At 37.1% G+C, this 14,141-nt stretch overlaps 1 protein-coding gene across 2 annotated transcripts; it reads right to left on the bottom strand.

Annotated features, from left to right (window-relative positions):
- Positions 1-4,317: 4,317 nt before the first annotated feature.
- def6c (DEF6 guanine nucleotide exchange factor c) lies at positions 4,318-12,120 on the bottom strand. 2 transcript variants are annotated; one of them, XM_083527767.1, is made up of 13 exons: positions 11,895-12,046; positions 11,373-11,456; positions 10,088-10,228; positions 9,681-9,863; positions 8,819-9,046; positions 8,541-8,687; positions 8,298-8,406; positions 7,852-8,141; positions 7,672-7,779; positions 7,349-7,515; positions 6,126-6,399; positions 5,905-5,992; positions 4,564-5,684 (listed from the first exon to the last, which is right to left on the bottom strand). In XM_083527767.1, exons 3-13 carry the CDS (start codon positions 10,118-10,120, stop codon positions 5,452-5,454), a joined length of 1,860 nt encoding a protein of 619 aa, XP_083383893.1. In that variant the 5' UTR covers positions 10,121-10,228; positions 11,373-11,456; positions 11,895-12,046; the 3' UTR covers positions 4,564-5,451. The 2 variants fall into 2 exon arrangements, with proteins under 2 accessions (XP_083383892.1, XP_083383893.1); XM_083527766.1 differs by lacking the exon at positions 11,373-11,456 and having other exon boundaries at positions 4,318-5,684; positions 11,895-12,120.
- Positions 12,121-14,141: the final 2,021 nt, after the last annotated feature.

Raw genomic sequence — 14,141 nt, 5'->3', positions numbered from 1 at the left:
AGTGAACATGTCAAAACTGTGTCCAAAGTGTAAATATTTTGTGTGAGCACCATTGCTATCTAGCACTGCCTAAATTCTTCTGGGCATGGCATTCACCATTGTTGCTGGGATGCTCTTCCACTCCTCCATTATGACATCACACCAATGCTGGATGTTAGACACATGGTGCTTCTCGACCTTTCACTTGAGGATGCCCAACGGGTTCTCAATAGGGTTCAGGTCTGGAGACATAATTGTTCACTCCTTCACCTACACCTTTAACCTTCTAGGCAAGGCAATTGTTTCTGAAGGAAGGGCATCATGTTCTGCTTCAGAATGTCACAGTACATGTTGGAATCCATGTTTGGTTCATTGAGGTAATGGTTCATTGAGGTGATGCCCTTCCTTCAGAAACAAAGTTATATTCAGCGGACATTATATCTATACTGCTATAAAAGCTGCACATTGACTACTCTTATATATATCCAAGTTTCATATCTATAGTATTGTCTCTTCAAAAGATATACTAAAATGGATGCTGAAACGTGTGGAGTGTGTTCACTTTTGTGAGATACTGTATTTATGGTTGGGTGGGGGGAGGTGGTAGCTTACTGGTTAAGGAATTAGACTTTGGATTTGAGGATTGAGGGTTTAACTCCTGACCATACCAGGCTGCCACCCTTGGGCCCTTGAGCAAGGCCCTTAACCACTATTGTGATCAGTTGTCAGATTTGGAGTGAAAGTACTCCGCCATGGACTATCCCAAGCCCGGCAGTGGAAGGAGGAGGGTAGGCACTAGCAACCTGACCCTGTAACAAAACTGCTACAGAAATGGCAAGTAAGCCCTTGCCACCCACTGCGCCTCATGAAATAAAGAAATGCATAAATACACACACAGCTTAGCATCATTTATCTTCCTGCACATTCTTAGAGCTCCTACAAAGCTGGACTTATCTCACATCAATTAAGACCAGTGCCATTGCTCATCTAAGTTTCTCTAATCTATGTCCATTTAAATAAATTTTATTGGACATTTATTCAGAATCAAAACACTACAATGCTTCAAATATCTTTTGCTATATCTTCAAGATATTACCAAGAAGCCAACAGATGGATAGCATACTCTATCTCCTCTGTGAATCACAGTGACTAGCTAATTGATGACCTCTGTAAACTCATATGTGATTAATGCCATTTTTCCAAGCATGTTTTGCTCTGCTATAATGCAGCATAAGCAGCAGTTTGAAAGATGCAATTAGCTTCAAGTGTCTAGAAGGATGCGCATGTTAGCAGTCACTATACCTGCTTGGTAACTGTAGTATGTGCAAGGCGAAAAACCATATAGAACCAAATTGCACATTCACCACAACTCAAATTATCCAGTTGTGATCCTTTGATGATCCCTTTCTTTTGATGGACTAGATCAGTCCTCAATAATATACCCAAAAAGTGTGCTTACATGGTTGGTTTACATGATAAAATAATAGCTCAGTGCATGTTGTTGAAAAAGCTAGATTCGACAGCTGTATACACATTGAAACAGAAACATTTTAAGTAAAGGTTTTCTATCAGAAGGACTTCATGATGTTGCATTCCTAGTACGCGTCTATAAGAATGACATCAACAGCACCGTAAACCAGGCCATCCGATATCCCTTCATCTAAATCAGGAGAGGCTGCAGGCATGTACATTTTGGCTATTTCGTTCACAGACACCTCCTGAACCTGGTAATTAAGTGGTGAGTTGAATCAGGTGTCTTTGAGGATGGAAATCACCAAACTGTGCTGGATTCTGTCCCTCCAGGACCGGAGATGGTCACTTCTGATCTAAATCAAGTGTTCAAAAGAGTTTAAGATCAATCGTTCCATTTTTCACAACGTTGTGGGGATAAGTATTCCAGCTGTAACAACAAGGGCAACTTTCACTTTTAAATTTTCATGAGTGCTAGTGTATTTTTGGTTGTTGGCTTGCTAGTCTGTGGTCCATTTCATTTTTTTCTGCCCTAGGAAATGCACCAGAGAAAGTTGGTTGAGGCTAAAGAATATAATTACAGGTGGTTGCGTATCAGACAGTGATCCTTTGCCCAGGGTGGGCCCAAAGCTAATACACAAATGGTGTGCTACAGCAACCAAACCCCAATATAGACACTCCGATCCTATGCAAAGGAAGCAGAGTAAAAGCTTCTACTTAATGGCTTATGGAAAAGCTACAAATGTTCTGCTCACCATATCTGTATTTGGTGTCTCTGAGCAGGGACAAATTACATGTGGTTACAATTAATGATAACTGAGCACAGGAGATGAAAGTATATAAGATACTCAAATAGATAAATCTAGCTGATGAACATGTACATTTTAATAATTATCTCTAATGCACTTTACCCTGGGAAGATATAATAATAATCATTCTTAGTGTAATAATTAGCAATTAGTGCTTCCTGTATTTAAGGAGATCCTGTACCATATTAAAAAATAATAAATTAATGTGTGCATGTGCTTCCACATGGTGCCTATAGACTGGCATCAAAATTTGTGTATTTCCCCCTCACACCTAATGTTTCTAGGATTGTTCCTGGATCCACCTCAGTCCTATATAAAATACCATTACAATTCAGTTAGTAAATGTAAATGACTGCCATTCACAATTATCCCACCCATGCACAATCTGTGTACTGTGTACTGTGTGAGCTGTAAAAACCTATTACTGACAATGTTACACAGCTATACTGGAGCAGCTGATAGGTGTTACTCTTTTAAGAGCCAAACACTTTTTTTTCTCAAGAAAATTGTATCTGTCTTTTGTCTTTCCTTCTTTCCTATTCCTAACAATCTCCAGCCTAAACGCCTCCTAATCACTTATTCATCTGACCCTGATCCAGAGGTGGAGTGTGACTGGGTGCCAGCTGATCTTTTTCTTAGAAGACTATTGTAATGAAGGGCTGACTGCAAAAAAACAAATATGTTAATATTCTGCCACTGCTCCTTCTGTCAGAAGAGCACTTGTAACACTCAACATGCTCTCTTGTTTGCTTCACAAAATGAATCGACGCACCCAGATAGTGTTGCATGTTTAAAGCCAGCGATTGGATTAATCCAGTGTTGTCTACACGAACTACTGCTAGACATTTTATGGCAGGAATTTCTGGAAATAGCATAAGAATTCAATTTTGAGGCAAAACTGAACTTTACAAAACTGGCTCTACATTAGACAGCAATATGCATGTAATCTTTAAAGCTTGTAAATGTGAGCTAGATAGCATCAAATGCTAATAAAAAAAACTGATCAAGTGTAACAAATACAACATAACGTTCTTAGAAAGCTTTTAAAACAGTGAGGTTTAAGAGCAGATTTAAAAAACCCAGGTGTTTAAGCTAGCACATGTAACAGACATGTGCATGAATATTTAGGTTTGTAAAGATTCCAAACTGTATGGAAGAAGATCAGATTTTGGAAAGTCACAAACCACAACTGTTTCTCAAAGATCATTTACAGTAATGCTATTGATTATTACCCAAAACCAGCACAGGTCATCATTCATCTTTGTGGCTGGGAGTGATGTTTTGCAGACTGAGTTCCAGTCACCAGAATCCACAGAACAAAATATAGACTGTATATATTTTCAGCACTTAACATTATAACATAACAACTTAGCTCATTATGCGACTCATTGTCTACGAAGCTGTCAGTCACAGCATGTCGAGGCCTCTTCGCATATGGCCTTTCAAAGTAGAAAGTGTTTTTTAAATTTTAAATCAAAGTATTGTTTAAGGTGAATGAGCAGGCAGGATGATTTTCATATGATTAAAAAAAAAAAAAAAAAACCCTACACTAGAAGATCTGTTCTCAAAAAGTCTTGGGAAAACATGTTTACTATAGGTTTTGTGGCCTTATATCAGTGATTTTTTTTTTTTTTTTAGCTTTTTCAAAAACCAGGCATAAACTTATTTTGTCAAAAATACAAACACACACACATAAGTTGTTTACATATTATGGTAGCCCAGTTTGTGCTGAATACAGTGTACGTTTGTCAATAATATATTTTAAAAGCAACTAAAAAGAACCAAATGTAAGAGCATGTCAAAATCTCATCAGGGCCAAAAACACCCCCAGACTCCAGAGGGTTAAAGAGTTGTTTGTGCAAGAGAGTGTGATTATTATGATCACATTAACAGAAGTACAAAGAAGATGAAAGGTTTTTTTGGTTCCCGGTTTGACCCCACCCCATCTCAGGATTTCCCTGTGAATTGAATAAGTGGCTGTGGAACATTAACTTAATCTATAATGGGCAAATTACTTATTTTAAGTAGACTGTGAAATTATGACAATGAGACACCAAGGTTTGATGTATGCAATGAATTAGTTTGAATGGGAGGCACGCATTTTCAAAACAAGTGCCCCCTCTACTGGTCACTCATAGAATTACAAACAGGAACAAGTGCAAAACGTAATCAATACAAAATAGAAGAAAAAACAAAACAAATGACATATAAGCAAGAAAAACAAGGACTGGAATGCAGTCACTGAAATAATAAAATAACATAACATATAAACATAAAATATTACAAAATAATAATATTCTTCATCCAGGGGAACTGAATTTATTAAGTCCTCATTATCAGATTGTTCTGTTTAACTTGTGGTCTAACTTGCTAATGGAGATAAACAATGAAACAAGAAATATTTGGTTTACAATATGCTCCAGATTATATAATATGCCGAATATAACAAAAGGAAGACATAAGTAAAGCCTGGTTGATCAAACCAGTGGTCATAATTTTTCATTATTATGTATCTACAATTGTATTGCTGGCTACACATTCATCCATCCCTCCATTTTCGATAACGTTTATTCTACACAGGGCTACAAATTCACAAGATGGGGAACACCCTGTATCCAACCCTTCAAAGAGTGTAAATTACCACACACACACACACACACACAAACCATTCACACACTACAGCTAATTTGGAAAAGACAGTCAGCCCTCAATGCAGTCTTTTGACTGGGAAACTGAACCAGAGTACCCAAAGAATATCCCTAAAACTGGTGGAAAACATGCAAACTGTGCACACATTTTTATATAATTGACTTGATGGTTACTAGCTACAAGAAAACTTGGATTAGAAATTACTTTTGTCTGGATTGAGTGAGATGGTTGTAAATAAACAAGTGTTAGCTTTTGTTCTCAATAGTACACAATGCATTTGGTGTGAAATAAATGCCACTGCATTATGTGTTTTGTGGTATCCATTCACATTGAAACCACAAAGGCACATGCACACACAATAGGTTTACTGTAAATGTCTACTGTACCATTGCTGCAAATACTATATATTGTAGTGCTCATACAACTACATGTTAAATACATACACACACAGTCTACAGTTGCTATTCATTTCTGGAAGATGGTAACCTGCTTCAAACAATAAATCTCACATAGTTTATTTGTGGAGTTTGTGTCAGTGAAGTCACTATGCAAAGTATTTTTTCTGCTCAATTTGTTCTCTTGTTTTAGGTGGTTCCTCAACCCGAGAGGCAGTTATTGGTTCTTCTGTTCCCACATCCTCTTCAGTTTTTTGGAACTGGCTGTTACTGGATTCTGTTTCAGCGACGGTTGACTGGTACCTAACAATGAACTCTGTGCTTGTGAGTGCCTGGCCGTGTTTGGGATGGTGGGACCTCACCGACAGACGCTCCATCTTGTCTACATATGGATGAGGGAAAGGTGCAAACTCACTTAACATCAACAGTTAAATCATGTGTTGAGTCTGGCAGAGTTAGAATAGCTCTGGAAGAAGGGGAGCCAGAGGGATTTCAGCATCCCATTGACAAGTTAATGCAATGAGCCAACTTTCAAAACTTTTAAAACTGAAATCTTTAAATGGCCCACCTGTTATGTGTTGCTTTCTGTGTGAATGTGTTACCTGCTGGTGTGATAGGCTTCATAAGGCGGTTAAGCTGGACGTTCCATTGTCTCATATGTGGTGCTTTCGAAAAATGCTCGGACATTTTCTGTACAATCAGAAAAATTGAGAAATGAAAAATTAAAACATGCTGACCAAAAAGTGATAAATAATCAAAGCCTGTTTATATCAAAATGTATTTATTCCCCATCCCTTCTTTTTACTTATCCCTGTTTAAGTACCTCCACATTGGCCTGATGTGTCTCCATTGTTTCTGAAAAGACTGTGGTTGTACTCAATATTTGGTTTGAGGATGTAGGGCTTGTGGATGTAGGGCTTGTGGAAGGACTGCTTGACGACAGAGGGATCACAGGGGATAAAGAAGGGTGTATGCAATCCTCATCTTTTTTAGGCTGAGGTAATTTCACCTGGTCTATTTCTGCAAAATCACGAGCCTCCAACTGTCTCTGATTGAGAATCATATCGCTTAGTTTCCTCCTTTCTTCCTCCAGTAGCCTGCGAGACACACAAACACGTGTAAAAATATTACGCATACAAATTATAAATAAACAGATATTATGTTGTATTGTGAATATAGTGGGTTTTTTTTTTCTCCAAAGATTACTAAAGATTTTTTTTATAATTACTAGGTGTGTATACAATGTATTTTATCCCTTCAGTACAAAACAAAATTGCACAAGCCTGAGGTTTTTGCTTTCATCAGGAGCTTCAAAGCCATTAGTATAAAGCTTGGGAGAAGGGTTGCCAGGTTTCAGCATTACATTCCACCCGAACTCTTAACTCAATGCCTGCACAAGATTTGAAACTAGGCCAGAGACTTTTTTTTATTGTTTGTGTGGGAACGAAATTCCCAAAGCAAACAGTGTTTTTAACCAAAAGAACCAAATAAACCTTAGACAATGTTTGTCTTTCCATGAGACTAGGCCTACTTCGATTATCAAATAATGTTGATTATGAATACAGACCAGAAGGAATTTTCTCTTGCTCAAGAAAAAAAAACAACACAAAAACAATGAAATATAACAATGCGCAGTGCCTGTCAAAAGTTTAAAAATACCTAGTATTTTATCATTTTTGAGGCATATGCAGGTTCCTTTTGTTTATATGCAACAAACTAGGCAAAAAGCAAAATAAAATAATTGGACAGTGAGTAACTAGAAGAAAGTTCTTAATCCTATTATACTGCTCGAAGATTAACTAAATCACAAGATCAGAATCAGAATATCCAACTAGTGAAGAACACATTTGGAAAGTTTTACAAGACGCATGGCAATGTCTTTCAGTTGAATGTTTGGAGAAACTAACTGTCCGGATGCCAAGAGTGTGCTGTTATTCATGCAAGATGTTGGCCATCAGCCGTTGTATTCATCAACATCACTTTGATATAGTAGTTTTTCAACATCACCTTGATGTGTCTAGGAAAAATAAGATGTCGGTGACTGACCTCTCAAGCTCATGTCGGACTTTCTCATCCTCTAATCGAGCCTGAATTTGTGTGTTGAGTGCCTCCTCCAGTTTTTGCTGTGTGAGTTCCAGCTCCTGTATTCTCACTTTTTGTTGCTTCACCTCCCTTTCCATTTTAGCTAGTATAGCCACCATGTCTTCTCTGGCCTGGGCAGAAACCAGCAGATCATTAAACATAAAATGCAGAAATTAACTATAGTATATACGTTATATTAGTCAAAAATGTTTCTGATTCCCTTTTATTGTCACAAATTGCGTAGAATAATATACTGCACTTAAATGGTAAAGGAACATGTGTCCTACCTTGTTTGCTTCCTCCACCAGTCTCTCCAGCTCTTGCTGCCTCTCCTTCTGCTTCTCTTTCTCCAATGCATCCTCCTTTTTGCGCTGCACCTCCATTTCCAGGTGTTGCTAAAACACATTAAATTAGTAAACACAAAGGCCTGAGCTGCATCTCCTGTCTCTTTACTTATTCTCTCTTACCTGGATAATGTCTATGATCTCCAGGTCTGGTTCCTTGCTCCCTGGTTCACAATGGGCTCCAGAGCTGGATTCCTCGACTTCAGTGCTTCGTTCACTTTGGCTACTCTGGCTCAGGCTTCTCTGTCCATTTTCGCTACTCTGGCTCAGACTTCTCAGCCCACTTTGACTGCTTGGGCACTCAGTTCGTGGACTGTTCTGGCTGTTTTCCCGTAACTCTCGTCTGCGAAGCTTTAGCTCCTTATGCAATGAGCTCTTCCCCTCTGTCTTCAGCCGCAGCGCTGTCTGCATAGCTAGCATACATAGAAAGTGAGACAGGCTCAACAAAATATCAGAACATATTAGAAAAATTATGTCTGCCTTACAATCATATGTGGAGTACTCTTAAGGTCAAGTTCAGAATGTATTTTAATAGATTTAGCCAGAACTGCTTAGGTGTAAGCACACACCTTGAATCCACTCCACTCTCTGTTTCTGATCTGTAGCACTCATCTCATATGTCCTGCCAGGGGTCTTCACGCAAAATAAGCAGCGCTTTCCTTCTTTATCCGGCATGGTCTGCCATTTACATTAAGCAATAGCACTATAATTAGCCTTACAATCTACTTAGCTAATATAATTATTCCTGTGAATTTAATTTAAACACATTTAATTTAAACACTCATTTATTTTAAAACTTTGAAATAAAATACCTCTAACACACAGCTCCCATCCAACTGGACTTCTCCCTTTTTTTCTTTCTGGTCCTCAATAATGTAGTAGGCCAAGCTGCCTGGCTTAAGCACAAACCAACGCTCTTGCCAATTCCTACGTACATGCCCCTTTTTCAGCATGTAACCCTCAAATAATAACAATTAATTAGTAATCAAATTAATCACAAATACAAAACAAAAAAAGAAGTAATTTATGGTTCTAATGAATAAGCGTCAGTCAGCAACAATCATGCAGGCCTGCCCTGTTAGACAGTCACCTTCTTCAGTACATTGTGGTACATCTCCAAGAAGATGTCATCCAGAGCCAGGCTGAAGGCCTCCTTACTGTCCACCCTCAGAAGGTGCCCTGCGCTGAGGTGCTCCAAAAACATCCACACTGTCAGGCCATCCTGCAAAGAAGGATCCTTGGCTAGCAGATCCTCCAGTGCCGTCCCATCCCACTCCTGGTTCATAGCAGTAGAGATCTTCTTCAACAGGTACTCCAACTAAGAGCATAAATTTAATCATTCACAAGGGGTCTTAAATATGACATTTCTTTACTACACTTTTAACATGGTATCTGAAATCGCTCCAAATGATTACAACAATTTACAGTAATAAAGCTTTTAGTGCAGATTGAATATTTGTGTCAATCATAGCCTATTTTGCATGGCATAAAAGTTAGACAGCTTAGGCAGATCATGAAACAGAGGCATGTGTGTAATCAGCAGGAAGTCCTAAGACTGTAGTTCTGTTTTTACTCCTATATAACTTCCTTTTGTACACCGAAGTTAATGATGATTCAGATGAGTTCCACATCAGGCCCCTGTATCTCTCATTCACTAGATTTTATCTATTGTGAAATGTACATTTTTTCACAGTTGAGGAGCATTTCACACATGAGAAGAAAAAAAAAAAATCATATTCCCACAAATAAATTCGCTTTATCAAAAGAGTAATTTATATTTTACATCTAGGATTGGTTTCGCCTAGTACTTTAGTATGTCTAAGTGAACATAATTGCGTGATCTGTTGAACGTTGCTTCTAAATCAATCAACATCTTTTTTAATATGTTAACACCTGCAACTGTTATTTTATAGCCTGTGGTTTCAGTTTTTCTCATACACTAAATCACAAACCTCAGGCTGGATGATAACAAGAGGATAACGGTCCTCAGAAAGCAGGTTAAACAGGCAGAAGAGCTTGAAGCAGTCACTTTGTGAACACAGCCCGTGTGGAATACTGGGCTTGAAGTTCTTCTTGGATGTCATCATCCAGCACAGCTCATCAAACGTCTCCTTGTTAAATGTACCCTCAGTAGCCTAAACATCAGCAAAAGCTAGATAAAGTAAATCATTTTCCTTCCACTCAAAATGAAAAAAAGCTTAATGCATTTCTAGATCTGTGTATAAGCTGATTATAAGATTAACACGTAAGAGCTAGTATTAGAGCACAGGCACCAGATCATTTCTTGTGCTTAGCCTCAAACCTTATAAACAGGAAATTACAAATGATGAGTCTGTACATCTGTCATGAAGACCACTACCTTTGCCAGAATATACTTGTTGAGATAAGGCATGTAGCCATGATCAGAGACGGGTCCATTGTCATTATCCTTGAAATGCTCCTCTAAGGCTACAGGGTCATGAGGGATGTTCAGAGCTGTGTATAAATTGTGAGACAACACCTGTGACATACACATAGATTAAAAAAAGCATTAAAAACAATACAGCTGTAAAGCATTGAGAAGCACAAAAACTTGCAGTTGTAAGCACTGAATAAAACATAGGTGTTATATTATTAATAATAAAAAAAACCACCACACATAAAAGGATAGTGGGATGTTTTATCAACAAAAACAGCATGTCCTGTTGTGCTTTATTTCTCTTATACCACAACAATGATTACAAACTGCAATTTATGATGGAGCAACATGTCAATGTGTCTAATGTTGTGGATCATAATATATCATATACCGACTTACAACACAAAATGCCATGATGAAAATAATGCAATGTGGATCAGCCTGTAATTTAATTTTTTTTTTTTTTTGGGGTGTGATTTTTAAATCCAGCGGTCAGTGGGTTGTAGATTTAGGTTTCAACTGACCAATGCCGTCGTCAACGAATGACACAATGTATATAAGTAAAGAATATTACCTTGAATATTTTATTCACAGAGATCCAACTTGAGCTGTATAAACCATAAACTGACTCGTTAAGGTTTGATCGACATTTGGACTGTTTGTCCAGACAGACTAACTAAAGAAAATCTTTTATTCATTGTATTACAACACAAATAAAATACCAAGTATACCAAGTAGAAAAAGTGTGATTTTTGTGCATGTGTGCACGTGTGTGCGTGCGTGCATGTGTGTGTGTGTGTGCAAGCAAAACAACCACCTGAGGTGGAACTCTTTCAAATGTGTGCAGAGGAAAGACTGATCTTTGCTTTGCAAACAGCATGTCAGGACAGCTGCCTGTTGTTGCTACATTTTTAACATGTGGCAATATAAGGATGTGTTCCAACTCGAGAGATTCCACAGAAACAGCTGGATAGACCACTGTTTTACAGACAGTGTTTTGAATATAAAAATATTTATTTGCATTTTTAAATGCATACATGTCTAGATCGTGACTTCTATACCAATATTCTAAAAGTAAAATTACAAAGTAAATAAAAACCTTTTTTTTTTTCTTCAAACTGCAAGCAATGAACTGTAACACACCTTTAACACACATATATAGAATTAAGACATTGTTATCCTACTAAAGCAGATTCTACCCTTTTGTGCAATCAATGTTTGAGCTGACCTGGCTTTTATTACATACCCTTAGGATACACTTTCACACCATTAGTTTTGCATCTGAAAGTAGGCGGTGATATCTTACACATCTTTCAGAACATGGCCATATCTGTAATCAAAATGACAGAACACAAAACCTCACATCCAGATATGACTAATATGTATTTTTCCCTCTTGTTGGGCTTGGTGCCTTCAGAGGGGATGTGTTTTGTAAGTTTAGGATGGATTATATTTTCATATATAAATGTTCTATAGTTAAACTTGAGAACATCTGAAAGGTAAAGAAACACCACATGCACTTTCCAAAGTATAAGATACATAATATACATGCACAAAACCTACAGACATCCCTGTTTGTACCAGGAAGCGTACAGATTACCAGCAATGTACTAGTTTGTATGGTAGTGTGCAGTTTTGGAATGGTAGTCAAAAATGAGCACGTGAACATGCGGACAGGAATGTACTCCACGAGTTATTTTACATTCCTTGACAAACGTAAAAGTTTGTTTTCCCAAGTGGCAAAAAGTAAACTGAAGACCTCGCTTACCTTCAGCTGGGATTTGGACACTTTGCCGCTGCGCTCGGCTTCCAGTGATGTGAACGCGTACCAGATAGACTTCAGCAGCTCAGATTGAAGGTCCATGTCTCCTCTAATCGCTCAAGCAACTCATACTGCAGAGGAAGACAATAAAACCAGAACGGCTTTTTTTTTGCGCCCTTCAACACATTTCAGAAACCTCACGGCGCAGGCGCTCTGCGGGGTTGCCAGATTGAGTTTAGTTCCATCCCAGACTTGTAATAAACCCCTCTCTAATTTGCACTACATAGCAGCCAAGACAGTTAATTATAGGTACTTTGCAATTCAAAAAATGGACAAAAACGGGTGGCTGAAGCTGTTATTTACTCTGAAGACATACAATTCTCGTGTAAAAGTCACAATATGTGTGTTTATGCATTCACTTGAATTCCTAATAAAGACTTGATCCTTCACACAAAGTGTGACCATAGATCCAGGTGTGAAATTACATTATAATGATAGTAGTAAACTCGAAAGAAAGAACAAAGGCTATTATAACTGACTATAATTTTTTTCCTACTGTATTTTTTTTTTATGGAATCCTGCAATATTCAGTTATAACACAGCAACCACAAATGTAAGGCCTGAAGGCCCTATTCTTTCTATATTTCTTTCACACACATGCCCACTCACCACCTTTCTCTTTCTCTCTCTTTCAGTTTACCTGTATCACTCTCTCATTTTTTGTCCTACTGTCCTCGCTCCATGTATCTACTTGTTTTATTCTCACTCTATTTCATTACATAAGCTCACTATCACTCTATTACTTATAACTTCAAACTATTTTTAAGCTTATAATAACAGTTTCACTCTTTCAGACTGGCTTTGTCATTGCAAGAGTTTCTTGTGATGAACTTGATCTATCTTGTTAGTTGAATGGAGTTCACCAGTGTTTATCTGTGTTTACAATTAAAGGATAATCTGAATACACCCGTTTGTTAGTGAACATGCTTCAACAAAACAATTAATGGAGTTCTCTAAACATGCCAGGGCAAAAGTTCCAGGAATCAAAGTATCAAAGTTTGGTTATAAAAAAAAATCACCAATTTAATTTTTTTATTTTATTTTATTTTATTTTTATTTTTTACAAATCTTTATAATTGTTTATAGTTGTTAATTACAGGTTATTAATTGTTCAAATAAGTTTTACAGGACATCACATTGCATTACAGTATAATGAATAATGAATAGTATCTCTTGTTATAAGTTATATGAGACATTAGATTTTTATTTATAAATGTGCAGAAGAAATTATTACATATATAATCATATAACATATATAATCAACTTACAAATAAGTAATTTAATAGTGTCATAGAATTAAGTTTTTAATACGAAATATTACATTATTTAAAAAATGCAATGTTATGAATTGAATGTAACTTTCTGCCCAATGTGCTAATCTACTTCTACAAACTGGCCGTGTGCTATCTTCTGGCTTTTGTTTGGCACGGCTGTAACTTCACATTTCCAAAGTGTTGGTTTCACAAACCTTATAAATGTAATAAATTCATGTAAATATCAAAAGTACTGTAAGCAGTAAAATGTATTATGGATAATAAGCTATTCTGATTGGAAAAGTTAAATGATGACATGCTTTTATACATGCTCTGGCATGACATTCTCTGGTGAGATCCTTAACTCAAGCTTTGCAGTGTCTGTTTGGGTTTTATCTGCATTCTCCATCACTGTATATTATGCGATTGACCTTACGAGGATTGGACAACTATTTTATATGTTGCCTGTTACTGGAGAACAATCATTGATTGTGGGCGATAATGAGCATTTATCACAGGCTGAGCTAAAAGTAGGTGGATTTATTTTAGGTCAAAGTCCAGTCTGCTCAATCAGGTGGAAGAAAATTGAATAAACAAATGCCTTGCTCTGCTCTCGTGTTTATATATTTAAAGCTGCACTAGCCTGGATTGAATTCTTTAATCTTTTTTTATATTTTTAATAAAATGACTTTATTGCTTACACATATGCCTGCCACTGGTTGTTACTTATTTGATGAGCTTAAGATTATAATTGGGGTTCTCCAGTAAACTTTTCCTGTTTTTACAATCTAGAACATAATTCACAGAATATACAATATGCAATAGACAGTGTTTACACAATATAAACTTTACCTGTTAAACAGTAATTTGACTCCTGTCTATAATTTATAGTAAACATGTGTAGCTATTACATAAATATGACACAGTGGGCTTGTGCTTG

Source organism: Silurus aristotelis, assembly GCF_946808225.1.
Source record: "Silurus aristotelis genome assembly, chromosome: 24".
Taxonomy (NCBI): domain Eukaryota; kingdom Metazoa; phylum Chordata; class Actinopteri; order Siluriformes; family Siluridae; genus Silurus; species Silurus aristotelis.
Note: the sequence above shows the minus strand (reverse complement) of the source record. Positions and strands in the feature narration are given on the sequence as shown.